Genomic DNA, 26,099 nt, shown 5'->3' with positions numbered 1-26,099 from the left:
TCCTCTACTAATGTCCAGCTGTTGACCCCTGTACACGCACAGCTTCTGGCACCTGTGCAGTCAACTATTTGCACATTGCACAATTTTTTTCCTCCAAAATTATTTTCAGTGGTTTTTTTCTGTTTCTTTGTCTTTTGGGGATATTATTTTGTTTAGTTCTTCTTTAGGAGATCCTGTTTTTTTTTTAATGGAAAACACATACTAGAGGTATGTGTGTTTTGGGGAGAATTTGGTGGGTATACAAATTTTTTTCTCCACTATTTTTCCCCATGCATTTCATCCATCCATCCATTTTCCGAACCGCTTCATCCTCACTAGGGTCGCGGGGGGTGCTGGAGCCTATCCCAGCCGTCTTCGGCAGTAGGCGGGGGGACACCCTGAATCACAATAAATATCAGTTGCCAGCCAATCGCAGGGCACACAGAGACGAACAACCATCTACTCTCACACTCACACCTAGGGACAATTTAGAGCGTCCAATCAGCCTGCCATGCATGTTTTTTGGAATGTGGGAAGAAACCGGAGCAGCCGGAGAATACCCACACAGGCCCGGGGAGACCATGCAAACTCCACACAGGGAGGCTGGAGCTGGAATCGAACCCGGTACCTCTGCACTGTGAAGCCGATGTGCTAACCACTGGACTACCGGGCCGCCTCCCGGGCATCTCAATTTGTGTCAATTTTTGCTATTCATGAGTCAGCATGTATTTTGTCCATATTTAAATGTCTTTTTTTGTCCTCAATCTGTTTAGGAAGTGTGTGGTCCTATGGTAGCACTGTTGAAAAATTGTGGCCACCGCCATCATTTAAGTTGCCCATCCCTAAGAACCCTATTGACCATCTGTAGAATGGGATGAAATATGCAGTCTTAAAATTTAAAACAGCTTGTGCCGTTTTTTTGTTTGTGGTAGGAGGTGTTGGGGGGGTAATCACGGTTCCTCTCAAAATGTGTGCAGTGGCACCTCCCATCCTTTGAGACATGAATGATCTGGCAAAAGACAAATGGGAATCAAATGTAGCCAGAACTCCAGAATTACATCAGCAAGGAAAAGAATGACATGGTCCTCCGTTTAGTCACCAGTCATATTTCCTGGGGAGAAAAGTACTCTCACAACCTTTCCCTGTAATCAAGAACACGACGGTACCTCAGGACGTGTCACGGAGCTGTAGTTTTTTTTTCATCCATAGGGCGGCGATGGTTTACTTCATCCTCAGCCTACCGCAAATTAAGTAGAAGAGAAGAAGACCAAAGACCGTTGGGGCTGTGTGTTCGTTTTTGTTAACAGATTGCAGTTGGGTAAAATTGGTAAGTACGAGGCTCACCTTTATGAATTCTGTAATACATTAAATGTTAAATTGTTTCTGTGACTAGGAACTGTATTACGGGTATGTCAACACGTGCGTCCAAAACGTGGCTTTTACTTTGAGTAGTCCGACGGCAGCACATGACTGTTATGGAACCTTAACACCCTTATTTTGTGTTTACAAATCAAGTCTCAATTTGAAGAATGGCAACACCGGTGCCCGTGCTTCGTCTGCCGAAAGGTCCCGACCCTCACAGCCGCGGCTTCGACCCTACATCTCCTCGCTACATCGCTCTGTGCAGCACGTCCATCACTTGTTCCTCGTCGTCACACACAGACCCGGAAGAGCTGAAGCTAGAGCAGCGCGCGCGCTCACAATTGCGAGAGCGCTTCCTCAGGTGTCTGATGGCCACGCGCAACAAGAAGGTGAGCTTACGCTTGCACGGCGACGTGACCGTGGACGCCACGTTCGGCTGCTGCGACATCGACGTGCTCAACTTGCAGGTGTCCGACCTATACACTCCCATCGGTGTGCAGAAAGAGGCGCTCATCAGATGCCAGGACGTCGTGTCGTACACCTTTCAGTTGTGAAGACTTCCCCCCCCCCCACACACACACACATCAGACGGACTTGTTCACATCAAGATCAACCTCCGTTTTGTGAGAAGTACACTTCAGCAGGCTAAAAGCACAACCTCCTTTCGGGCACAAGATGGCGCCATAGCCTCGTGTTTTACCTCGACGTGAAGCATTTAGATGGCAGAAAGCATTACTTTTCGTCAGTTGAATTTTTGCATAGAGCTTTTGTATTGTACATGTACCTAAACAGCATTCACCCAGTCTACACACGTGAGTGTTTGACAGCAGTTTTTGAGCCAAGGCACAATACATGAGGATAACTCATGGCACAACAACAACAATTCCAGAAAAAGTGCCTACATTGATTATTTATGTACCCTCTAATTGACTTCTTGAGTTCTATGTCACTGTAAATGGCCAGCAATTGAACACAGATCCTGTACGTTATTTGTGTAAATAAATCAATTTCAACAGGATTTTTATTTTCCCTCCTAGAGTTTGAAGGGAGGTGGTTGACTGATATGTGGAGGAGCTGACAAAACAATCGATTTTCATTACTTCACAAACGTTTTTTTTCCCCTCGAATAAAAGCATAATCAATACGCAGTATATTCAACACGTAAGGCGTTGAACTGAATTTGGTCGAAGAATCTAAAAGAAAAAAACAAAATGCATGAAAACTGATGACAGGACAATGGCCTCTCTGAAACAAAACACGATACAGGTGCAGCACAAGTAGGTGTTGGATTTGAATGGAATGGCTGGAATGAATGTCTTTATTAAATTAATAGTAAAAGTTAAATGAAATGCTGTAGGGGCCTTACTGGGGCTACACAGTTGTCTGAAGGGTCTATAGCCCCCCACCCCTCGCCCCCGGGTATTGGCAGCGCTTTGCCTGATTTTCAGACTATTCGTCCATCCATTACCCCAGCCACTTTTCCTCACAAGGGATAAAATGACATTTGGAAGAAAAAAATGCTAGATTTTTTTCCTCCTCACTATCCCTTATTGCAATTTAATATGTGATTATTTTTTCCAAGATCATCTTCCCATTTATTTATTTATTTATTGTATGTTTGTTACATTTTGTTTTGTTTTAACCAAAAGCAATAAATCGATCTGGGTTGTACGGCCCGGCCAATAATTTAATTTAAAAACTTCGTTTTGTGTATCTCTTCAAATGGGAAGTTTAAACATTTTGTTAAACATGTCATTCCAATATTTCTATCGGTATCTTCTGTTTTAAGGCAATGCTCAAGATTGGCAAGGTTATTGGCCCTTCACTGGCTCAATCTATGGCCCATACTAAGCAAAGTGATGAATAACTGTACAATATTTAACAAGATAATAGATTTTACACACTAAGAATTTAGTGTGTCCATTTGTACAGACTAACCTCCTTTTAAATCGACACCAAGTGACCCTTAAAGAGAATCATGTTTTCCTGTCATGCAGACAAGTCAAACATTGACCACATGGGACGGCAACACACATCTTTCATATCTTTACGAGCTGCAAGTTTCTTCATTGTTGTGCCAGTCTGATGAACAGGGGACATCAATACTATTTCATCTCCCTAAAAGGTGTATTTTGAGAATCCCAATAAGTCATTTTATTTGAGTGCCATTAGGCGGCCGTGCTCCGCCTGCATGCGACTTTTTTTTTTTTGACCACTCAATGGAGACAGTCATCAATGAGGGAGTGACTCATCCCTCCTCTTCGCCCTCCCTAATCTGAAATATGACTTAAATGACGTCATCGGCGCTTGTGTGATTCAATCAGGAAGCCCTCAAGGACGAAGAAGGTTAATTTTATTTACGCAGACATACTTGTGTGGGCAGCAGGCTGAGACATTGTCATTTCTCACCTCTGTGACGAGCGCTCGTCCACCGCGTGATGACTGTCCATTATTGCATACCAAGTAGTGCTCTGCACGAGTGATCACACATCATGAATGCGTGATTTCCTTTTGTGTTGCTTTGCGTGTTCATCTTTTAGATGAACACGCATCTGGATCGGGGGCGTCCAAACTTTGTTCAAAGAGCCACTTAGCTATCCTTCATTTTTATTTTATTTTTTTCAATTATACAAAATACTGTAATGTCGTATGTAGTTTCAATATAGATATAAATCTATATATATACTGTATATATATAGAGAGAGGAGGTCAATTCTGGGCCCAGCCTTCCTGTGTGGAGTTTGCATGTTCTCCCCATGTCTGCATGTTTGTTTTTTTGCAGGTACTCTGGTTTCCTTCCACATATCAAAAACATGCACGGTAGGTTAATTGATCACTATAAATTTTCCCAAGGTGTGTTGTGAGTGTGAATGGTTGTTGTCTTTCTCTGCGTGCCCTACGATTGGCTGGCAACCAGTTCGGGGTTTACCCTGCCTACTGCCCAAAGATGGCCGCGATTGGCTCCAGTACGCTCATGATGCATGTGTGTGTGTGTGTGTGTGTGTGTGTGTGTGTGTGTGTGTGAGTGTGTGTGTAGGTTTGCATGCTTTGTGCCACTGACGTACAGGAAATGTGTGTGCTGCCCTGAATGGACCCTCCAGTTAAATGCTGTGAAGTTGATAATGCGTGCGAATACCAGTCCGACAGAGTTACCATAATCCATTCAATGGAAGGAAAATTAATAAATCACACTTACAAAGATTGTACTTTGGTTTAATTTCAGAGGTACATTTCACATGCCAACGTGGTGATCAATTGCAAGAGTGAGCTGAATTATAATGGCAGCTTCTATTTGTAACCGTGCAGGGAGACACTGTCCCAATGTTATCTCCTCACACTTTCCTGTCAGTCCCCACTTTCGGGGGCAAAACATCTCTGCCTCGGCACGTGTATGTGTGTGTTGGCATACAGTTGGTCAGCCGTGATGGTCCAAAGAATCTGACCCGTACAGGCAGCCGGTCGACAGGAAGCACATTCCGAACTCTTTCCTGTTTGTGGCCCTCTCTCTCATACTTCATGGCTAATGTGTGATAACTTTAAGAATCAGTTCATCATCCTTTGCCCAAACCTGGACTGAAATGACTGGGCTGTGACCTCATGCTTAATTTATTTTTAGTATGTGTGTTTTTAACATTTAGCACACCACAAGACCACTGTTTATCTGATAGAGCCTACCGAAATGGATCAAACAATATACAGTAAATGGATAATAAGCTTCTCCATAAACAGAGATGCAATAATACTTTGTAGGAAGTATGCTTAATTCCATTTCCAAAACCTCAATTTGAAAAATCACAAATGTTTCTACACTGCTGAAGGTGAGGCCTAGTTACTATTTGTCGCAAGCTAAGATAACAAGTTAGCTACTATTCTTGGTTTATACAGGCCCATGTTTAACTTTGAGTAATTGTAATAGTTAATAGAGAACTACTGTAATAAGCTTTATATGAGCAGTGATGCTCCAAAGAAATTGTCCTTGTTCCACCCAATCCTGTAGGTGAGACTGTAAATAGTTGGCTGTCTATGTGTGCCCTGGGTTCGACAAGTCCACGTTGTGGTCTACCTTTCGCTCTAAATCAGCCTCATGGATGGACGCAGGGGTTTTATTTGATCAGTGTGGTCTTAAAACGTTCCTATATGTCTAAAATGAACAGTAAAGTGAGTTCTGAAGTTGTTTGTTTAAAAACAGTGACGTGGTTGCCCATTGGATGGTGTTTTCAAGGCAGCCAGCCCGGGGTCACCACAATAGGAATGGCTGAGTCACTGTTAGTCCTCACACTTGTCTGAGTGGCTATCAGCCGGGAATGTTGGAGGAGCTCCAGCGATTGTGAGGGCCAGGAGCTGTGTGGCAGCCTCACTTCCTGACTCCAGCAAGCCCAGGGAGATAAAGAAGTAGCATGGCCACACTGGAACAGTGGTCTTATGTTTATGCACAACCGCAATTTGTAAGGATGGAACTTTTGTTTCAGGATAGACTGTTTGCACGATTGTGCCAAAGAATTCAAAGTACAGTGTGTCCTCAGTTTACAACGGCACTAACAGAATGGAGCGCAATAAACTACTACTGCACAACGATATAAGTATGCATGGTCACATGGCAGCCTGTTGATTATTTTAGATTTATGGAGTCTTTGTCACACAAATGTTTACTGTTATTACGACATTGCGACTGCACCGGCTTCTGCCACCGGCCGATGGTTTTGCTGCAATTCAAAATTTGAATCACCAATCAGCCAAAGAAAAATGCGTGAGTTCTCACGCAAAAAATACGTTTCCCAGCGGGGCAGTGGAGGTGCCAAGCAATACCAAGGCCTCATATACAGTATATTTCTATATTTACTTTTCCGACAACTAAACTGTATTTACAACTTCACATGTACAAGCAAATCATAGAACGTCTCTGTTGCCAAATGCGCGCCAAGATTAAAAAAATGTGGAGCCGAAAACCCCATCCAGGTGCGTGGATTTAGCATGGTGATGTAAGCACAACATTCTGCATGAACTCTTAAGAAATAATTACCGGACTACTTTTTGTGTGTGTGTGGTGCGCAGTGAAGAGGAGTGTCGCATGCGCGTCCGGCTTCATTCTACAGGAAGTCACATAAAGATGAGGGAGGAGAAAGGAAGTGCAAATTAGATGATGATTAAAGTTATCTTAATTTGTCTGTAAGACCCCATCATGGCCCACTCCCTGTCCCACTGGGGTAAACACAGGAAGATGCTTCTAACGAGTGTCCGTGATGCAGTCAAGCTGCTGACGTCCTCCCGCCACTTGGGCGATTATGTATGGACCCTGAGAAATATTACTTCCAAGCCTCCGAAGTAGGTTGACCTTGTGTTTGAGTTTGGGATGGAACAGTCATGGTCTGAGAGAGTTTTATGGAAAGAGTAACATCATTACATAAAGCTACACAATTGAATGAAAGTCAGTACAAGAGCTGTATTGAAATTGTGACCCCCCTACCTCTACAATTATGCCCAGTCATTTAGCGATTCCATCGATTCAGAATGGGTCCAAGGATGCCATTGTGTCGAATATTGTTCTTGTTCTTTACACATGAGTAGAACTGTGTTGCGCATCCCTACCAAGAGCCATTTGTAATACTTTACTTTCAAACATAATCTGTTCCCGTGACACTGGTCGACTCCAAGTCGTTCTTACAGTGAAACAATGTTTCCCTTTGGTTAACATGTCAAATGGATTCAATGGCTAATCTCATCCACAACCATTTTATTTTTGTACTCCCAGAACCGTGCGGACTAATGACAAGTCTGTCACCTGCTCGATCGAGCCTTATAGTCCAGCAATTGTTGCAGATGGGCAAGTCGAAAGTCCACTGTAAATTGGGATGCCAAAAACACACGAGTACCGGTTGATTTCCAGCTTTAAACGTGGATGTGGAGTGGTAAAGTCGATTAGCCAACTAAATACTTTCATTTCCTAATTTTGAATATTTTGACATTCTTAATTGCCATATCCAGCATAAATACTGTATAATTTGACCTCTGTATCATTGAACTAAAATGAAGTTAATCTATTCACAAATTAAAAATAGCAATAACAAAAGGAGAAAAACTGGAAGCTGTTTGAAAAGTGGACCTGCCACTCAGCTGTTATAGTTAGTGCTAGAATTCATTTTAGGTGTGCGTGTTGTGCATCGACATTCAAATTGAGAATGTTTCTTTGTTTTTGCGATTGCATCAGTAATAAGTTTGTTTATTTCAGCACCTGCTTGATAAAACAAATTGCTGTACTGAGCAGCCAAACCCATTAATGTGTCTCAGTTGAGTTCCAGTTCGACTACTTTGGTTATGATCACATCACAAATTTATTCAATGTTATTGGTGTTCATGATACAAAAAAAAAAATCCATCCATGAAAAAAATGTTTTTGTGTGTGTCCTCATTAGGGCCACGGGTGAGTTTGGAGTCTATCCCAGCTGACTTTGGGCAAGAGGAAAGACCCTGGACAGGTGATCAGCCCACCACAAGGCACACACTGTATCGACAACCGTTCACACTTACTGTATATTCACACCTCATTTTAGTGTCCTCAATGAACCGATATGCGGAACATGCAAAGTTCCACAGATTCCGTCCACAGATTCAAACCCCGATCCCCGGAACTGTGAGGCTGAATGGCCTTACCACTACTTCACCGTGCTGCTCCCAAAAACACCCACGGTACTTGTGGAGTTAATCTTTTCGATTCTCAGTTTTCAGCTCAAAGCGTAACCATATTTGGTCCATTTGACTGCACTTTTAGTTACTTTTAGCACCCAAGGTAAGCACAAAAACTCACACCTCACATATGATGGAATGAAATATTAACTCCAGGGCAAACTTCTACAAACACAGTTACGTAATTGCCCCTTACAATGATTTGATTGTAACCATTGAAGCACGTTTCTGCCTCTCAATTAGAGAGAAGTAAAAAGAGGACCAGTGATGTTGGACAAGTGCTTTCCCAGTGGCAGTGGGATCGTATTCTCATTATCAACAGCAACTTTTAACTGCCACCTACAAGATGTCTTGAGAGTACTTTTCCATTGTTCCTCCAATTCCATCTTGTGGAGCTCTCACCTGTTTTCCCCGCTGCTCCGCCCACACGCCCCTCACACATCTTAAATCACTTAATCTGCATCCCTTCGCTCCCCTCCCATCCTCGCATCATCAAAACAGCTACGTCGACTCCGAGTGCCGAGGCTGAATTAATTGCTTCTTATTCCACTTAGACACGCGCTCACGTCCCGAGCCCACGCTTTTTGCTCACCAGACAGCAATCTCTCCATCTTTTATTCTTCTCCCCAAGAGACGTGATTTACTTTTGTCAAGGACAAGGACATCCACCTATTAGGAAGTGCCTCTGACGTAGGCACCCGCGTCCCCTCCTCCTTCTTACCCCCCCCTTTTTTTTCCTATCTTCCTTCTTCTCCCGCTTCTCCTCCTCCTTGCCTTACTCAAATTGGGGTCGCCAACCTTTTATTGTGCAGACTGGTGAATCATCAGTGAGACTTACGCCACACGGCGAAGCTCGGAGGGACGCTCCCCATACCGCCCGCCCACCAACCTACCCACCCAGGATGCTTCCGTCCTTCTTCCCATATCAGCAGGGTAACCCGACATTGTCTGCTCTCTACTGTCACATCACTCTATCATACAGAGAGGACAAAGACATGGACGCAATGATGAGACGTCAATGGGATTGGGGGGGGGGGCTACATTACAATGCTTACATGCTAATAGAAAAGTCTTTAAACAGTCCGAAAACATCTAAGTTCTTTTGGGAAGCCATAAAAAGTCCACTTTACAGCTACCTCAGATTGTCCCCGATGATGAGCCAGATCTTTGAACAAGGTAGATGCTGTATTGAGGTTTCATCCCCAATAGCAAGTTGTTCAAATATTTCAAGTGAAAATACTGTCGTAACTCAGTCTGTAATACATTTTGACAAACTATATCTTGGAGATATTGGCAGTTGGACCAGAGGGTTCCCGGTCTAGAGACTTAACTAGACTTTTTCCGCCGAGATTTCTTTTATAGGCACTAGTAGGAGCATAGCTTAATCGGAAAGGACTTGGCTTTAGGACTAGAAATTAGAATTTCAAAGACCCCTACTATACTAAATAAAACTCTTTTTTTGGAGTTAGCAGAGAGCGTGTTGTTTTCCTGAGTGATGCAATAGTCCTGTTGCGCAAAGGCCTGAATTCCAATTTCTCATTTCTCTTATACTGCAGTTGGGGCATTGCTCAGTCGGTCATCACATGAAGTATCATGGTGATGGAAATGTAGACCGGTTAAGTCAAATTTTTCTTCTGGAGTTCTGAAGTTCAAAACACACCTTGGAGTGAAACCTTTGGAAATCGGGAGCGGCTCCTGCACTTGGGGAAAACTTGAGCACCTCTGTGGTGCTCTTAGGAAAGGCACTAAATCCTTGATCCTGTTTCTAACCGCCGCTTTTGAAGTTTTGGGAAAATTGAATGGAGGTAGAAGGTTCGAGACCCCTACGGCTCAATAAATATGGACATTTTGACTAGTTATGAGAGACAGTTCTGTCCTGTAGCTCAGACAGGGACAACTCCCTAACGTCTTGGGGCGCAGCTCCATTTTGTGCATCAACTTCACTCTATACACTTAACATGCTCTCTTTGATATCAAGACCTTGTAATTCCCACCAGCCGTACCAATTCCAAGTGTTTACGACTGGACCAGATGTGGAAAGCAGTGACTTGACTTAATGCAGCCAGAGAGAGATTTGCTGATGTTATCTGGTTGATAGTTTCTGCATAAACAGAGATGCGACAAAGCAAGTGGAGCATGTCTCAGCTTTTAAACTGCTTGCAATGCATAAACAATCCCACCGTTCTTACTTTTGGTTGCATTTCTATACAGCACATGAAATGCACAACCAACCAATATTTCGCTCTTTTGGGACTCCTATGTCAATATTTTTTCACGCTCACTATCCTGAGCGCCTATTTTGTTCAAGTGAGCCTTCAAGATACTGTACCTCCTCTCCCTGCTGCAGATATCGATGAGAACAGATGTACAGACAGTTACACCCTGACACACACACACTCACACACACACACACACAAAAACAGCAATAGAATGCATAGACTCATATGATGACTACCAATGCAGCGTATTAAAATTTACTATTTGCCTAAAGATATGTTGCACTGAGAATGCATTTCACAGGAACCCACCAAGATGGACCACACCACACAGCTGGACCATGGAAGCTGACCTTGTTCTGGGCCGGGGACATCTGCAGCTATAAGACACACAAGGAGACCTATAAATAAAGAGTACGTTTTGCCGGAAGATGCTCAGAGTAAACACCAGACCTTGAGTTACCTTTGAAGGTGCACCAGGAGTCAGCTGCTCGTGTCCTGCGTGGGTCGTAGCCTAGCGTACTTGTTTAGTTCAAATGACAACTTGGTCGACTAAGATTATGTCAACATGAAAGGTCAGTTTCCTGTTGTTACTCACAGTACCACTCACACACACAGACAGACACACACACACACACATTTGCGAAGTTGTAATTTACAGGAAAAGGAACATGCAAACACTGATAGAGACAGCGAAGGAAATAAGATGAACAGGCTTAGAATAGAATTTTACATCACAATAAGTAGAAAGTTAACACGTGGTCAGAACAAACAACATGAATTATACTGTCGTTATTCCACTGTAACCATAGCTGAGGATTTCACAGGCTCAGTGACGCTGATGATGCCAGAAATTGTCTACTCTGAACGCATCATGGTGCTTAACTTTTAGCATAGTGTGTTAATTGTTAGAATATCTGCCTCACGATTGTGAGGTCTGGCTTTGAATCTCGGTGATACCTTTGCGTGGGCTTTCTCCAGGTGCTCCAACCACCTCCCACATTCCCACATCATGCATGTTAGGTTCACTGATGATGTCCATAGGCGTGTGTAGCAGAATTTTGGCTTCCTAAACAAACAATGAGTCAAGTTGATATTAAAAACTCTGAGCGAATGATGCATGTGGCATGATGCATTTTTGCTATTAGCCATTCAGAGATGGGATTGTGTGGCCATTAGAGATCAATTGCATGTGTGTGTGTGGGTGGGGGGGGGGGGCATTTGTAGGATGAATAAATTCCTCTCTTTAATCAGCACATTCGCTATTTGTGAGAGTGATTGTTAGAAGCATTCCTCCTTGTTAAAATGTCCTTGAACATTTTAAGGTATACTGAACACACGCACACACACACACACACACACACACACACACACACACACACACACACACACACACACACACACACACACACACACACACACACACACACACACACACACACACACACATGCTTACACCAAGATGGGCATTCATACCATCCTGGAGCAACCGTCGGTCCTGTTCCAGCACCCACCCACTAATTGTGGTCCTTGTTACTGTTCCTTATCCTCTTCCACAAATATTGAGCTCAGGATAATGGAATCACATCTTATCAGTGCAAAAATTCACTCTGGAATTCGTCATTGGTGAATGAAAAAATATCAGCCGTTGTTTGTGTGTGTGTGTGTGTGTGTGTGTCTGTGTTTGTACATAACTCTACTGGAGCACATCTCTGTTTGTGAGCATTAATACAATTTTGTCTTTGTCTCCTTCTCTACTTTCAGACATCCATTTGTCCTTCCCGGCCAAAACCCTCACAAATCATCCACTTCAATTATTATTATTATTTTCATTTTGTTTACAAAGTCATTCCAATGCTCTCGGCTTTGATGTAATGTCTAAAAATAGTGGAGAACCATTAAGTAATGACGGGAAGTAGCAAAAACACAATAAAAACAACAAAAACCCAAAACAACAACAACAAAAAACACCCTTCCTCATAGGTGTCAACACACACAAACACAAAGCCCACGGGCCAGATCCGGCCCGTGACGTCATATTATGACACCCGCGAAAGCAAATCACGGATGAATTAACTTCCATGCTCCTTGATAAAATCTGTGCCAAAAGTTCACATTGTCATGTATCATAAATAATAATGCCGAGATTTTGCTAGTTGTTTTTGTTCCCCTTCGTGCAGTAGCTAGCACAATACTATCGATTTTACTTGATTTCTGATTTCAGAACTAGCAATCCATCAATTTGTTGTGCATATTTAATAATACGATGAAACAATTAAACATTTAATTGGATTCACATTATAACGGCCTCCGAAGTGAAGCCATCACAACAAAGTGTCCCATAACAAAAATTAGTTTGACACCTCTGCCTGACCTCATCATGTCTTCGACGTAAAGTTTAGGACTCTCCACTGGCATTGACAAATTTTGGTGTTGAGGAATCGAGTGCCTCTGTTTGTGTTCTTTGATAAGAAACACTGAGTAAGACTTTAGACTTCTATGTTAGCTTCTTGCGCTACCTGCTTACTAGGTGCTGACGTCCTCGTCACTTAGCACGTAAACAGTAGGCTACAGTGTTTCTTAATTAAAACACTGCATGTTATGTTAATAAATGGAAAAACTAAATTTACGACTTCAAATGTCAAAATAATTACACTAAACAGCTCCACTGAGGTTGATTATGATTTATTTATTTATGCATTTTACACATTTGTGACATAGTCATCCAAAAAGTTCATTTGAGAAAGTATGGCTTGGAGGCACATCACGTTCTTCTCTGAGGAATTAATCATCTTAAGTGTTGCATCATCAATCATTGCTCGTTTTGTGGCTATTGGGATACGTGGCTTTCATGACTCACCCTGCTTTGTGATGCAGTCCTCTGTGGGACAATTGGATTTTGGCGAAACACGACAAACGAGCCCGCCGTTAATCTCCAGTGTATCCGTAAATTACGCAAAGGACGGTTTGCATTAAGTCTACATGCATTAGCGTCATGTCTCAGACCTTACTTAGCCAACAAAGTCATGCGCAGGGAGTGAGATGAATTTGAAGTTTTAGAAACAGTCTGTCAGGGACAATGTCTTGGTGGGTGGAGGCTAGCTAAATTGGCTCAGGAAGAGAAAGAAGCTGTGTGTTGCGCAGCAGGAAGAGCAAGGTGCAATGACGACGACTGCTTTAACCTTGCTTTGTGCATATGTCACCAAGCAGTATGTCTTGGTTCACTGAGGGCACATGCTCAGTGCGGTGTTTGCAACCGTTTCTCTTTCAAGACAATTACATGTTGTATGTCTAAAACAATCAAAACAACATTGCCTTAAGAGCAGCTCAGCTCTTAATGCTAGCATATAGTTGAAAATAACATTGACATGCAATCAGTTAGCATTTGTCGTCATGGTTTCACAACCCTTTCAACCAAGTCAACCAGGGCTCTCCAACCTTTTTTCCGCCGTGCTTTTGTCACCTGGAAGTTTGTGTTACACCACGGTGAAAAGGTCAATTAAAGGTTTTATTTTCCAAAATATGTCCGCTTTAATATTTGATTTGTGTTTGATTTTACTTTTCTCCTCTGTTCTACGATGCAGCAACGATGGATGACTTGCAAAAAGGGTGCTGAAAAGTTTCTCTCCACCCCCGTCAGCGGAAGTCAGCGGGACAGTGCAGCAGACGTCTTTTCCAGAGGATGGGAAACCTGGAGGCTGGAATCGCCTCTCATTTGGAAGGAGGAGGAGGCAGCGGTCAGTAATGCCGCAGAGCACATGTGAAAAAATGTCAAGTAGCTATTAATGCCTTTATACATTTGACCCGCATTTTTCAGCTTGCCGCACGCTTTGACTATGATAGCAATATGGGCCCTATTTTGGTAGGCTGGCGCCTGTGAGCTCAATGTGAAAATGCACGTAACTTATTTTCATGCCAGGATAATGCTTTGGTTCAGCTTGTTTGTAAATTTGGTAGATGCACTCCACCTCACCGGGCATTCTTGCCACGCCTACCAGCGCATCTGCAAATTGGGTTATAATAAGTAGACTGGATTTTAAACACACACAAAGCAGGTTTAAATCGAAGCGCAGGTGGTGTAATGTGATTTTGGTGTATTTGATCAAGGCGCAGGCAGACAAATTCAGCACTCTGCGGATGTGTGTGGCGGAGATCATGTAATTCCATTTATAAATATGACATTAGCATGGGACAATAACTGGGTGGGGTGGTCACATGGATGCAAGATCAGGGGTGCAAGGGGGTCTCTAATTGCCCATATCACATGCATGGCCGACCACATGATCGGCAAAAGAAAAAGCTGGCAGTGGCACACTCACGGTAGTTGAATGTGTGTCAACCGTCACATTTATGTTGCACACTGTTTTTTTTGAAGGGGGTAGGGGGGCTGTTAAACAAACCATGACTTTAATGAGAATCTTGTTCAATGTCTGCAACTGCTCCAGATAGTCAGAGTGCATAAAAGGAAGCAAAGCCACTCAATTAATCGGTTGGACCCAATTCTGTGTGTGTGTGTGTGTGTGTATGCTGTGATGAATGAAGATGTTTTCGCATGGGTGTGTGAGTGGTAAGATGTGAAACGATGTATCGTAAAGAGACATTTGCTCATGGGCCAACTCCATGAATACAAATTCCAGAAAGGACGGGTACACCTTGCGTCTGCTGCCTAATAGTGAACAGGCGGTGCCCACTTTTTCTTTTTTTTCCTTCTTCCATCCAATCACAAATGCAAACTGCGCTGACTTCATGGGCACTGACTCATCCATTCATACATTTGAGTTTATTATTTATTATAAACGAATGCCATTCAGAGTTATGGGGGCCACATATTTATAATGAGGGAGCCATTGTCCCACAGCAATGGCGCTACTGAAACGCAGCAGGTGAGTTTGTCATGGGAGGGAGAGAAAAAAGCTAAATTGTTACTTTGTGTAATGTCATGTGCTGGTTTAGTTGGTTCATCCCCATGTGACATCATCATAAGGGTATAAATGGCTGGAAAAAAGTTAAACTGATGGTCACTTTTGAAGCAGCAAAGAGAGCAAGTGTATGTGTGTGTGTGTGTGTGTGTGTCTGTGTGTGTGAGAGAAAAAGAGAGAGAAAGAGAGAGAGAGAAAGGGGGAGGAGACAGCAAAGGAAGGGAGCAGGACAATATAGTAAAAGGGTTGAGGTCCAACAGGGAGTTGATTCATTCACTCACACTCATGCAGCTTCTTTGCATGCACACACATTAGCACCTGCACAGTGTTTTAAGCAACACACGCGGGAAGAAAGTGTACATTTGGATACGACATGGAGGGAGTATTACACAACATAGTTGAAGAGTATTTACATGACAGACTTATACTTGCTCTAGTTCAGAAAAGCTAGACAAGAGTCCACACAAGACTTGACACAATCCAATCTGTCCAAAGGAGCAGAAGGGAGAACCGAGGGATCGGAACACTGGAGCTCAAGGATAAGCCATGGACACTGTGTACATCCCAACCCACCTGGAGGTGAGTACGACACACACAGGCATGCATACACTCATTTCAGGGGCAAATGTAGAATTTTAACGGCAAGCATTGTCATGTAGCACTGCAAAAAGTGGCAGCGATCATTTTGGTCCCGAAATACAGTTTCATTAATTTGTTGAAATCAGTGAAATTTTATTTTATTTACTTTTTTTTTTTTAAGAAAATGAATACTGACATAAAGTAAATTAAATCAAAATAACTTTTATTGGGCAAGTATGTTAAAAACACCCAAGACATTTCTCTCCAGCAGTTGGAGCCATTCTAGTACTACACCAAACATGTTACAAAAAATATGTTTATTAAATCAACACATGCAATAAATACAGTTTAGCAAATGTGAAATGATGTATCCTTTCATCAAGAAACTTTATTCGTCAAATGCACCTCAATACATTACAACAGCCATTGTCAAACATTTTCCACCAAGTACCACCCCGAAAAAAGTACTCAGGGCTCCAAGCACCACCATAATGACCAACATTAAAATACAGTAGCGTAGTAGGCCTCAATATTCATAAAAATAATCACTGTATTAAACTTTTGTGAAAAGGCTTATTGTCACAAGTTCATTTCAAATAGTGAAACTTTTATATTGTAGAAATTAATTTACCACATGGGAAAATACTCTTCAGAGGGCCCATTTCACATAACTTTGCTCGTTCCTCAAGCACTGCTTACTTACGTGAAATACTTCACCGTGTTGCGTCAATGTACACGAGTTTCAATTTTTGAATTGAATAATGTGCTGAGGTGTAAAAAGTATACGTACATATGTATTGTCTTGTCTAAAAAGCAACTGCATGCTTAACATTCCAACTACCGTAACTTGTACCATTTACAGAACAAATTACCACATTTTTATGTCTACATGAATGACTGCAGCTATGTGACAACACACCAGCCAATGCAGTGCATTGTGGGACCTGGAGTATCAATGCCACAGTTTAGGCATGACACAAACAATCATCCATTTTCTATACTGCTTAAATTGTGATCCAAATGTGCAGTAAAAAGATTAATACATTACATTTTAAGGACTACTATCACCAGTGGTATTTTTAGGTGTTCTTAGATGACATTTAGGGCTGCTCGAGCAATCAAAATATGCCCATTGGTCTGGAAGTGTGCTGCTGAAGACATTAGTCACACTGGGGAAAACACACACACACATATAAACGTACACACACACAGAAGCATACAAACAGCAGTTGCTCAATCCAAACTCAAGTGCTCTTAAAGCTAGCTGAATAGTTTTCCTATTATGAGTTCAAAGAGCAGCAGGTAAATGAGCCAGCGCGTTGTGAAGCTGCCACCGCCGCCGAGAGCGTTATTAATGCGAAAAGCAGGCAGTCTTGCGTTTTTGGGGGGTTTTTTTTACATAGTGCCGAGCTGTCAGACGTGGTGTGACGCTAGCAGCCACCAGCGAAATATGTCAGTATTTCTACCCAAGCTTGTCGTAAGGGCGGGCTCTCTCCAGTTCACCACAATATAGCATTATATTGTACCTCAGTGGTTTGTAAACCTTATACACAAAGTACCACCTCAAAAAATGCTTATCTATCCAAGTACCACCATCATGACTAATGTCAAAGTACCATAATTGGTCATCAAAAACTAGACAGAGGCCAATGTAACAATCGGTAAAAAAAAACAAACATAACATCTAGTGGACAAATAAGTACCACTGAAAATATGTGGTCATGTAACCAGTTTTCAGGTAGTGCAAAGAATTAAATTAAATATTTAATGATTTGCCGTATTTCAAGTAACTTTCAAGTATGTCCAATATTTTTACAGTAAAAGTGAGAATAAATGAACCGGGACAGCAGAACTGAACCAATCTCCGTATTCATCAATGGATGCTACAGCTTGTTGTTTATTTTCAAACTTAGCTTGTAGCAGACGTGTGTGACGTCATGCACGCTATGATCATAACGTGTCTGATGCACTGGCCAAAGGAGACTTTGATTCTATCCTCTTTCGTGTATGACCATTTCTAACAACAATGCGTATATAGGAATACCGGTAGTTGTTATGATCGTAGTATTGTATTCTTTTGTATCTATGGTATTTTATGTTAAGTGTTGTGTAAAGTAAGACGCTGATGGGGTAGTGGTGCACTCGCCTGACTTGTGTGCAGGCAGCGTGGGATAGGTTACCACTCAGTGACATTGTGGATGTGGGTGTGAATGGTTGTTTGTCGCTATATGTGCCCTGTGACTGACTGGTGAGCAGTATTGAAAAAGTAACTTCATAAATGTTCGAAAAACCAAAAGCGAGCAACTTCCTCGCGCTTAAAGGTTACTCACCACTGAACTCTGCTCAACTGTAAAAGTAATGTAGTGGATTAAAAGAAAAAGTTTAAGCCACTGCTGTGCACATAAAATACTCTGAGGTCTCCTGAGGCCAAACCACACAAGCGCAGCATTTCCATCAACCATCACGCTGAGACGCACAGTATATTGTATATTTTGCCCTTCTTGAAAAGTCCCCAAAATACTGCAAACATCTTTCAGGATGATGCAGTGCACTTCTACAATAATTCAAACAACGATCATAACAATTAAAAAAAAGTCATTTCCTGGACCTGGAACCAATTTTGGTTCCCAGAAAAGGGTGATTTATGAGCCCACCATGGAAAATGGCATGAAATTGAGCCATCGAGAACTAGAGTGGGGTAAGTGCAATTTTGTTATTTAAAATCTTGTGGCTGCTCTAAAATCTTGGAGATTTATATGAGAATAATGATTGCTTCTTATGGAAATATGTTTGAACTGAAATTGTGGTTTTCCTCAGATTTTGGCCTTTCACCAAACATAATAGCTTTGGAATGAGCTCATTTTGAATATTCGTTCTGGATCATATTACTTGCACTTTTATTCACCGCAGAGGTACTGTGATAGGAGAAAGAAGTTTACAGCAATAGTGATCTAAGTCCAAATATAGCCGTCAAATCTATCAATATTTTGTGAAAGATGTACATTCACAACATTCACTGATTCAAACATGCAGATGCACTGGCACCCAAACTAAAGCACATCTTACTTTCTGATCCTGGCTTCATATGCACAGCCATCTTGGAGGTGGGAGTTGGTCCAGTGTTGCACTGAAGAATGAGGAAATGGGCTGAGTACAATAAAGGGCTGTCCTCTAAATATCAAAGTTCAAACTAAATCTAGATCAATGGTCACCTAAAAAAAAAAAAAAAAAAAAAGACCAAATTGGAGTTAGCCCACTTTAGTTCTTCATGGCTCAATTTTAAGCAAGTGAAACTTTTAGCTGTTACGCAGCATGTTCCAAAGCACAACAGCGAGCAAGCTGTAGAGGGGGACTGAGGAGTTTGAAGGAGAGAGAGAGAGAGAGAGACAGACAGACAGACAGACTGACAGACAGAGAGACCGAGAGAGAGAGAAAAGGAGGAATTTGGGAAAAGAAACACGGGAAGAGCAACAGGAAGGGAAAGTTGAGGACCAGGCGTAACATGAAGACAGCGGCGGCGGATAAATCAGCCAGCTGGAGTGACACTCGGGGCCGTCCATGTGCCGCACTCTTCCGCAAAAACACCATTCATATAAGGCTTTGGAAAAATAGAATCAAATGGGGCGGGTGGAGTAGAGGGTGAAATAGAAGCCACTGAGGTAAAATGAGTGGAAGTTTTATGTCATATAAATGTAATATTGGATTATTGATTATGAATTGTGTCATATGGCCTTATTAGTTGATGTATGTTTTTCATTTTATATTATATTGCGATGTTGTAGAAGAGCCCAACTGGTGGGACTGGAGTTGACAATTAGCACGGGCTATAAACATGATGTGAATCACCCCAAAAAAAAAAAATTGCCAAACTGCAAATAAACATAAACTGTAGATTTAAGTTGTAATATCACCAATCACCACTAAATGGCAAAATTATCTGAGTTGTTCTTGCACAAGGTCTTACACTCCTCTATACTTCAACATGAGTAGGCGTTGTATTTTTTTCCGGATTTGGAATAATATGCAGAACAAACATAGTACCTCAATATTAACATTTCGAGTGAGTTGATTTCTGTGAAAAATAAATAAAAACACACAAAATTACGTTAAATATAATTTCAATATTTTGTGCATATCTAAACGAACATTTTTCTCATACATCTGGTTAGGGCGGGCATGGTCCTCTGTGGCCCCCAAAATAGCATTGATTAAAAAATTTTGGTCCCCTCCAGCATTTAAATTGTCCATCCCTGTTCAGAAAAAATCATTTTTTTCGTAATTTTACGCAACCAAATTCTTAGGAGGAGCTTGATTCTGTGTCTTGTCAAATGCCTGTAATTTGTGTGAAAGAGTGAAAATATGCGTCAGCAATAAAAATCGAATTCATTTGAATACTCCTAACACATCTTAACCAGGGGTGCCAATATTTATCCAGGGCATTGTATGTTTGAATGTGTTGTCCCTGTCAAAAAACAAACAAAAAATACATATTAAAAACAAAAAACAAAAAAGACAAGCTTGAAGTGAAAGCGGAAGGGGAAAAGGCATGTTGAAATAAACAGATAAAAAGAGAGGATGGGAGTTTATCGCCACACTGTCTGCTGCTAAGTGAGGTCAGGTCACATGCAATGTGTCTTATGGCAGACAACCTTAAAACCTTCATTTTGCCTGAGCCAGAGAACATTTATCATCGTCTCTCTCTCTCACACACTCTTTTTTTTATCCCAAGGGAATGCTAGCTACAAAAACAAATATCATCTCTGTGCCAAATTTCTTTGCCTGTGCCTCAATCAAATACATCAGAATGGCGTAAGACCACCGGCGCTGCATAATAAATCTCCTTTTAGCCCATATAAAATGTTGTCAACTTTTTGGAACCAAATTTGCAGATGTGCTGGGGTCGAGGCAAACACACCCAGTGAGGCGAAGCGTATCTATCAAATTTACAAACATGCTGAACTCCACCATTGCCTAGGCATAAAAATGACGATGCACTCATTTCTACACAGAGCGCAAACTAATTTCTGTGAGAAAATTGTCAAATTATTTATGTCATATTATTTTCTCAGAAAAAAGGACCTACGTTATTTTAAGTTATTTAATTTAAATGTATGTCTCGTAATATCATGCCTTCTATTCTTGTAATTTACAACATTCCAACTTTGTCAGTATTTTTGCCTGTACCTCTCTGTGTGTGCCTTGACTAAGCTGTAAGTACCCTGCCCCTGCCGTGTGAACCTTTGAACCTCTCAGTGTCTTTTAGTAGGTGAGGCAAGTATAGGAGAGATGTCTTCTGCTTGTCCTCAATGCGCTTTTAGCCACCACTGACAGGCATCTCCTCTGTAATTGTCCTGCGCTGCCTTTGCCTCAGGTGAAAGGCTTCCTGCTGGGTGGGGCCGACTGTCACACTGTAATGAACAAGCCGCGAAAATCACACGCTGCTTTTCTCGTGCCCTTTGAACTCGTGCCGGCCGGCCCGGTGTACGCAATCGCGTATGCATAAAAGCATAAAGAGATACTGTCAAACCCATAGCCCTTTTTTGACAGTGTGGCCAGATTAGCGGGCCATTACGGCATCATTATGTGTTTGCTCGGGCCCTAAACACTTCGCTTATCTTGGCGTTAATCAATTCGATGCCTTGTAAAGAGATAAAGGAGGGCAGACCAGGGTCATAAGAGTTTGAGATTTTTATTTATTGTGAGTTTTTTGGTTTTTAAATACAGTTAGATTCAAATTGTTTTTTTAAACAGGTTTGTTAGTTTGTGTTATTTTTTATTTTTTTAAGTGCTTCATTTTATTTCCGTTTTATTAGTTATCATTTTTTTAATTTTTAATTTTTTAATATACTGAGTTTTTGTCAGGTCACAACGCATCGTGTAATAGTAAGTAAATTCTCATACAACCGTTTAACCTTCCTTCCTGTGTCCGGACATACAGCAATACCAAAATTTAAAATGAATTCTGTAAACTCATGTATGATATTAATTGACAAAGATGAAAATGAAGGATATTTTCACAATCATTAGTTAGTTTTAGTTTTCTTTATAAGCGGAAGATTTCACTTCAGTTAATTTTAGTGTTCTTAAAAGCTTTTTTTTTTTTAGTTTAGATTTCTTTTTTTTGGTTCACTTTTGTTTACTACATTAACCTTGGCACATACAAGAAAACATATATTAAAGAAATGGCGCCTTTTTTTTTTTTACCTGTGCATTGCTTCAGCTGATCTGGTCTGACCTCTTTCATTATTATTACAGGTTTTTTTTTTTTTTTTTTTAATAAGCCTCACCTCAATTTTCACCTCAGGAGGGCCATTAGCTCTTTAATGACCGGTTGACTTATTAACATCTGTGTCATGATGCTATGCTGTTAACTGGTCGTAATTGTGCGACCTCCCAGTTTGTGGTTACGTTCCCGCGCCGACGCACACCCAAAAAATGTTTGAGGAATGGGAGGGGAGAGAAGACCTCATATTGTGTGTCACCTCTCATTGCAGATCATGAAAGCAATGCTCTTTTATGGCTTGATGTTAATTAGAAGGGAGAGAAGATAATCAATGCCAGAGATAGGCAGACTCCCAATCATTGTTGTTAATAGCAGTAACAATATGTACTCCTTTTTTTTTTTTTTTTGTCGGACGATGGGCTTAACCTCTAAGTGGAACTTTGGTTCACGCACAAATCAGTTTACAAAACTTTTTTTTTCCAGACAAAAATTGCATAGCTTCACAAGCTACACTATGACATCCAAGCTTAATGCTCAGCAATGTTTACTTGTGCTTTCTCTTCCACTGCACAAATGTCAATCGGTCCGTGCATCAGGTGTTTTAGGGATCGCAGTTTTTTTTTCTGTTTGAAATCAGTCCTGACTATTGCTCCAAAGAAAGAGCCACATGTGGTTGTGCTATTAAGAAGCCCTGGAAAGTGTGCATGGCGTACGTTGAGCTGTCACTGGTTCAAGGTTATTTTACATCATGAAAATAAACAAAATAACAAACTATATTTGAAAAAAACTTTCCATCAATGAAATGAAATAAAAATTAGTACTTTATGAAAACGATAACTGAAACTACATCTTATGTTTATGAACATAACATCTAAAAGTAATTGTAATGATAGCAAAAATGTCACTCATTTTCATATTTATCAATTTTATACTTGAGCTTTGAGGGATGATTTTAAGTGTATTTTGTATTCTGTATTACTGTATAAAAACCTTTCAACAGTCATTGCAGGGATTTTACCTTACTTTACTCGATTACAATATTTTTGCCCCATTTTTTTGTCCCATTTTTTTTGTCATGCACAAGACAAATAATCCAGATACAAAAACCCCCCAACACTGAAACTAACCCAAACGAAACAGAAAAAATGAAACAACTAATAACCTGCTCTAAAAACAAATTGATATCTATCTATCTATCTATCTATCTATCTATCTATCTATCTATCTATCTATCTATCTATCTATCTATCTATCTATCTATCTATCTATCTATCTATCTATCTATCTATCTATCTATCTATCTATCTATCTATCTATCTATCTATCTATCTATCTGTCTATCTGTCTCTCTGTCTCTCTGTCTCTCTGTCTGTCTGTCTCTCTGTCTCTCTGTCTCCAAATGTCATTTTGAACTAAATAAAGTATTTTGTTGACTTCAGCACTGTCTCGTTCCCCATGTTAGGTCCACCATGCTCCTTGCTAACCTCCTGCTCCTCATGGTCCTGCCGCTACCTCAAGCCTCGTCCGGTGGCCAGGGTGACACCGGCGAGGTCGACAATGGCAGGCTAGCCGGCGCGTCGCCGGCCACCTCGAATCCCCTGCCGATTGGGTCCCGCCCACAGCCGGGCCTGACTCAGACCATCCAGAGTCTCTTGCTGAGCCGCCTGGGCCTGCAGTCACAGCCCAACCCTCGGCCCGGCGCGCCGATCCCTCAGTACCTCATGGATCTGTACCGCTTCCACCAGCAGCAGTACCACCTGCTGGAGGACCCAACATTCAGCTTCCCCAGCCAGCATGTGCGGCAAGCCAACACCATACGCAGCTTTCACCACACCGGTAAGACCATTGCTATGTTGTGACCGCACACCATTGTCAAAATGAGAACCAGCAAAGGACCTTTAGCTCGCACCATGGAAGCAGTTTGTATGTTGTCTTTTATCAGTGCATGGTGACGTATAAATCAACTTTATGACAGGTACAGATATCTTTGACAAGTCTCATTTAACAATCAAAACAAATCATATGGCTCAAGCACGCTCACGATAGATTAGATGGGTTGCTGTAGTACATGTATACACACACGTGTTTATGTCTACAGTGAGGGACAAAAAGCAGAGGGTTGAAAATAAAAATGATAAACATTGAAAAAAATTGAAAAGACTCTGCAAGTGCAGGCCCATGTGTGTACGTGTGTGTGTGGGAATGCGTGCGTGTGTGTGTGTGTGTGTGCGCATGTGTTTTGCTGGCCAATAGCAGTAATGTACTTACAGTATTTACCAACCTCCAAAATTCTTTCAGCCCAATTGGGGAATGACGATTTTGGATCCCAGTCTGACCTCTAATTTTAACATGCAAGTCGCAGCTGAGTATAAGTAGCAGGACCAGCCCAAGTATGAAAAAAGTGACTCATGGTCTGACAAATATGGTACCTCCCCTGGATAAATAAAGGTTAAATAAATCGTAAACTGCAAATCGTAAGTCAGTCAAAGTATTTTTAAATAAAAGTTTGTTGTTGTTGTTGTTGTTCACCTAGAGCCCCTCACAGCGGAGGACCACAAACGGGCCTATATCTCCTTCAACATCTCCTCCATCCCCTTGGATGAGAAGGTGCTCTCAGCTGAGCTGCGCCTACGTACCGCCAGGACCACTTCCCTGGGCCCCGGACCTCACCGACTAAACCTATACCTCTCTGGGCACCGACAGGACCCTCAACCCACCCTGCTCGAGACCAGACTCCTCACCGCTGAGCCTCAAAGTCATCCAGCCGGCCGCCTTTGGGAAGCCTTCAGCCTGAAGGCAGAGCTTTTTGATTTGGCCCTGAACGGAGCCGACCACCTAGGCTTCCTCCTGGAGGTGGTATCAGAGAACAGCACCGGTCGGGGAGAAGGGCAACAACATCAGGGGGGCCACTTGAGGGTGTGCAGGTCTGTGGAGCAGGATGAGCACAGCTGGGCCCAGGAGAGGCCCCTCTTGGTGACATATAGTCACGACGGGCGTGGAGAGCCTTTGGTCAAGCACGGCAGGAGGAACGTCAGCGCGGTGCCCAGGAAAAGCTGGAATAGGGACCAAAAGCGGAGCCGGTATAAAACGTACAAAACACCGAGCTGGGGGGGCCAACCTGGAAGGGTGAAACGAAACGGCGGTCGCGCGGCCAAACTCAAGCGCCTCTCCCGCAACCGCTGCCGCCGCCATCCCCTCTACGTGGATTTTAACGACGTGGGCTGGCACAAGTGGATCATCGCGCCCAGCGGCTACGACGCGTTCTTCTGCCTGGGCGAGTGCCGCTTCCCCCTGGCCGACCACATGAATTCCTCCAGCCACGCCATGGTGCAGACACTGGTCAACTCGGTCAACGGCGCCGTGCCACGGGCCTGCTGCGTACCCACATCACTCAGCCCCATTGCCCTGCTCTACCTGGACCCCCAGGACCGCGTGGTGCTGAAGAACTACCAGGACATGGTGGTGGAGGGCTGCGGATGCCGGTAGCGTGCTGAACAGAAACCGTCCTGGGAGGAAGACGATGGTGGGATGACGCATAAATGCTCTCCAGTGAGGGAAATCTCAGCCTAAGCATAAACGTCAGAAAAAGTTGTCCTGCTTTTCCATTGCACGGGTACGACAAGATGTGAAGAAGACACAAAAGTCAGACAACTTTCAACTGGGGGCGTCTACAGCAGCCAAAATGGAGGGAGCAAAACAGCTAAAGCAGGGTACACGCATATAGTTAATTGGATCATATTTGAGCATTTTGACCCCCGCAGTCAGCAAAAGGCCGATTATCAGATGCCTGTGAAAGATCACCCTGAGCGATTGTCCTGTGTGTTCAGAGTGATTTCCCCCCCCCCCCCCCCCCCCCCGATTAATCGATTACTCAACAAATAAACTTTACTTCTCCACAATGACTTTTGGACTGTGATGTCCACTAGTTGCTAGTAAGGGTCTAACCGATGAGACAACTAGTTGACGTGTCACAAGCTGTTAATAGGGATTGAGTGGATTTATTGACAAATCGACTATACTGTTTCACACCGACTTTAAATGCCTGAAGTCAACTAATTACTAATCATTCGATTTTGTCATCCCAAACAAATTTGAGCATTTTTACACTCTTACAATTAATGTCAACAAAGGCCTGGTTAT

The 26,099-nt window shown here is 42.3% G+C and overlaps 3 protein-coding genes and 1 long non-coding RNA gene across 8 annotated transcripts in view; all 4 read left to right on the top strand.

Moving 5' to 3' along the window:
• LOC127609428 (uncharacterized) overlaps positions 1-26,099 on the top strand; it is a 353,255-nt gene that overhangs the window by 105,558 nt on the left and 221,598 nt on the right. The gene's annotated exons all lie outside the window — the stretch shown is intronic.
• LOC127609416 (late histone H2A.2.2-like) overlaps positions 1-26,099 on the top strand; it is a 155,267-nt gene that overhangs the window by 110,806 nt on the left and 18,362 nt on the right. The window lies entirely within an intron of this gene.
• gemin7 (gem (nuclear organelle) associated protein 7) lies at positions 1,221-2,359 on the top strand. The gene is made up of 2 exons (XM_052079321.1): positions 1,221-1,306; positions 1,495-2,359. The coding sequence occupies exon 2, from the start codon at positions 1,509-1,511 to the stop codon at positions 1,893-1,895; it is 387 nt and encodes a 128-aa protein (XP_051935281.1). The 5' UTR covers positions 1,221-1,306; positions 1,495-1,508; the 3' UTR covers positions 1,896-2,359.
• Positions 1,591-26,099, top strand: bmp16 (bone morphogenetic protein 16). 5 transcript variants are annotated; one of them, XM_052079247.1, is made up of 8 exons: positions 1,591-1,730; positions 7,752-7,814; positions 8,835-8,955; positions 10,543-10,652; positions 13,879-13,975; positions 15,653-15,736; positions 23,422-23,795; positions 24,493-26,099. In XM_052079247.1, the coding sequence occupies exons 7-8, from the start codon at positions 23,429-23,431 to the stop codon at positions 25,443-25,445; spliced, it is 1,320 nt and encodes a 439-aa protein (XP_051935207.1). In that variant the 5' UTR covers positions 1,591-1,730; positions 7,752-7,814; positions 8,835-8,955; positions 10,543-10,652; positions 13,879-13,975; positions 15,653-15,736; positions 23,422-23,428; the 3' UTR covers positions 25,446-26,099. The 5 variants fall into 5 exon arrangements, with proteins under 5 accessions (XP_051935207.1, XP_051935204.1, XP_051935206.1 ...); XM_052079244.1 differs by having other exon boundaries at positions 13,823-13,975; XM_052079246.1 differs by lacking the exon at positions 8,835-8,955 and having other exon boundaries at positions 13,823-13,975.

This window comes from Hippocampus zosterae, chromosome 10, assembly GCF_025434085.1.
Source record: "Hippocampus zosterae strain Florida chromosome 10, ASM2543408v3, whole genome shotgun sequence".
Lineage (NCBI taxonomy): Eukaryota > Metazoa > Chordata > Actinopteri > Syngnathiformes > Syngnathidae > Hippocampus > Hippocampus zosterae.
Note: the sequence above shows the minus strand (reverse complement) of the source record. Positions and strands in the feature narration are given on the sequence as shown.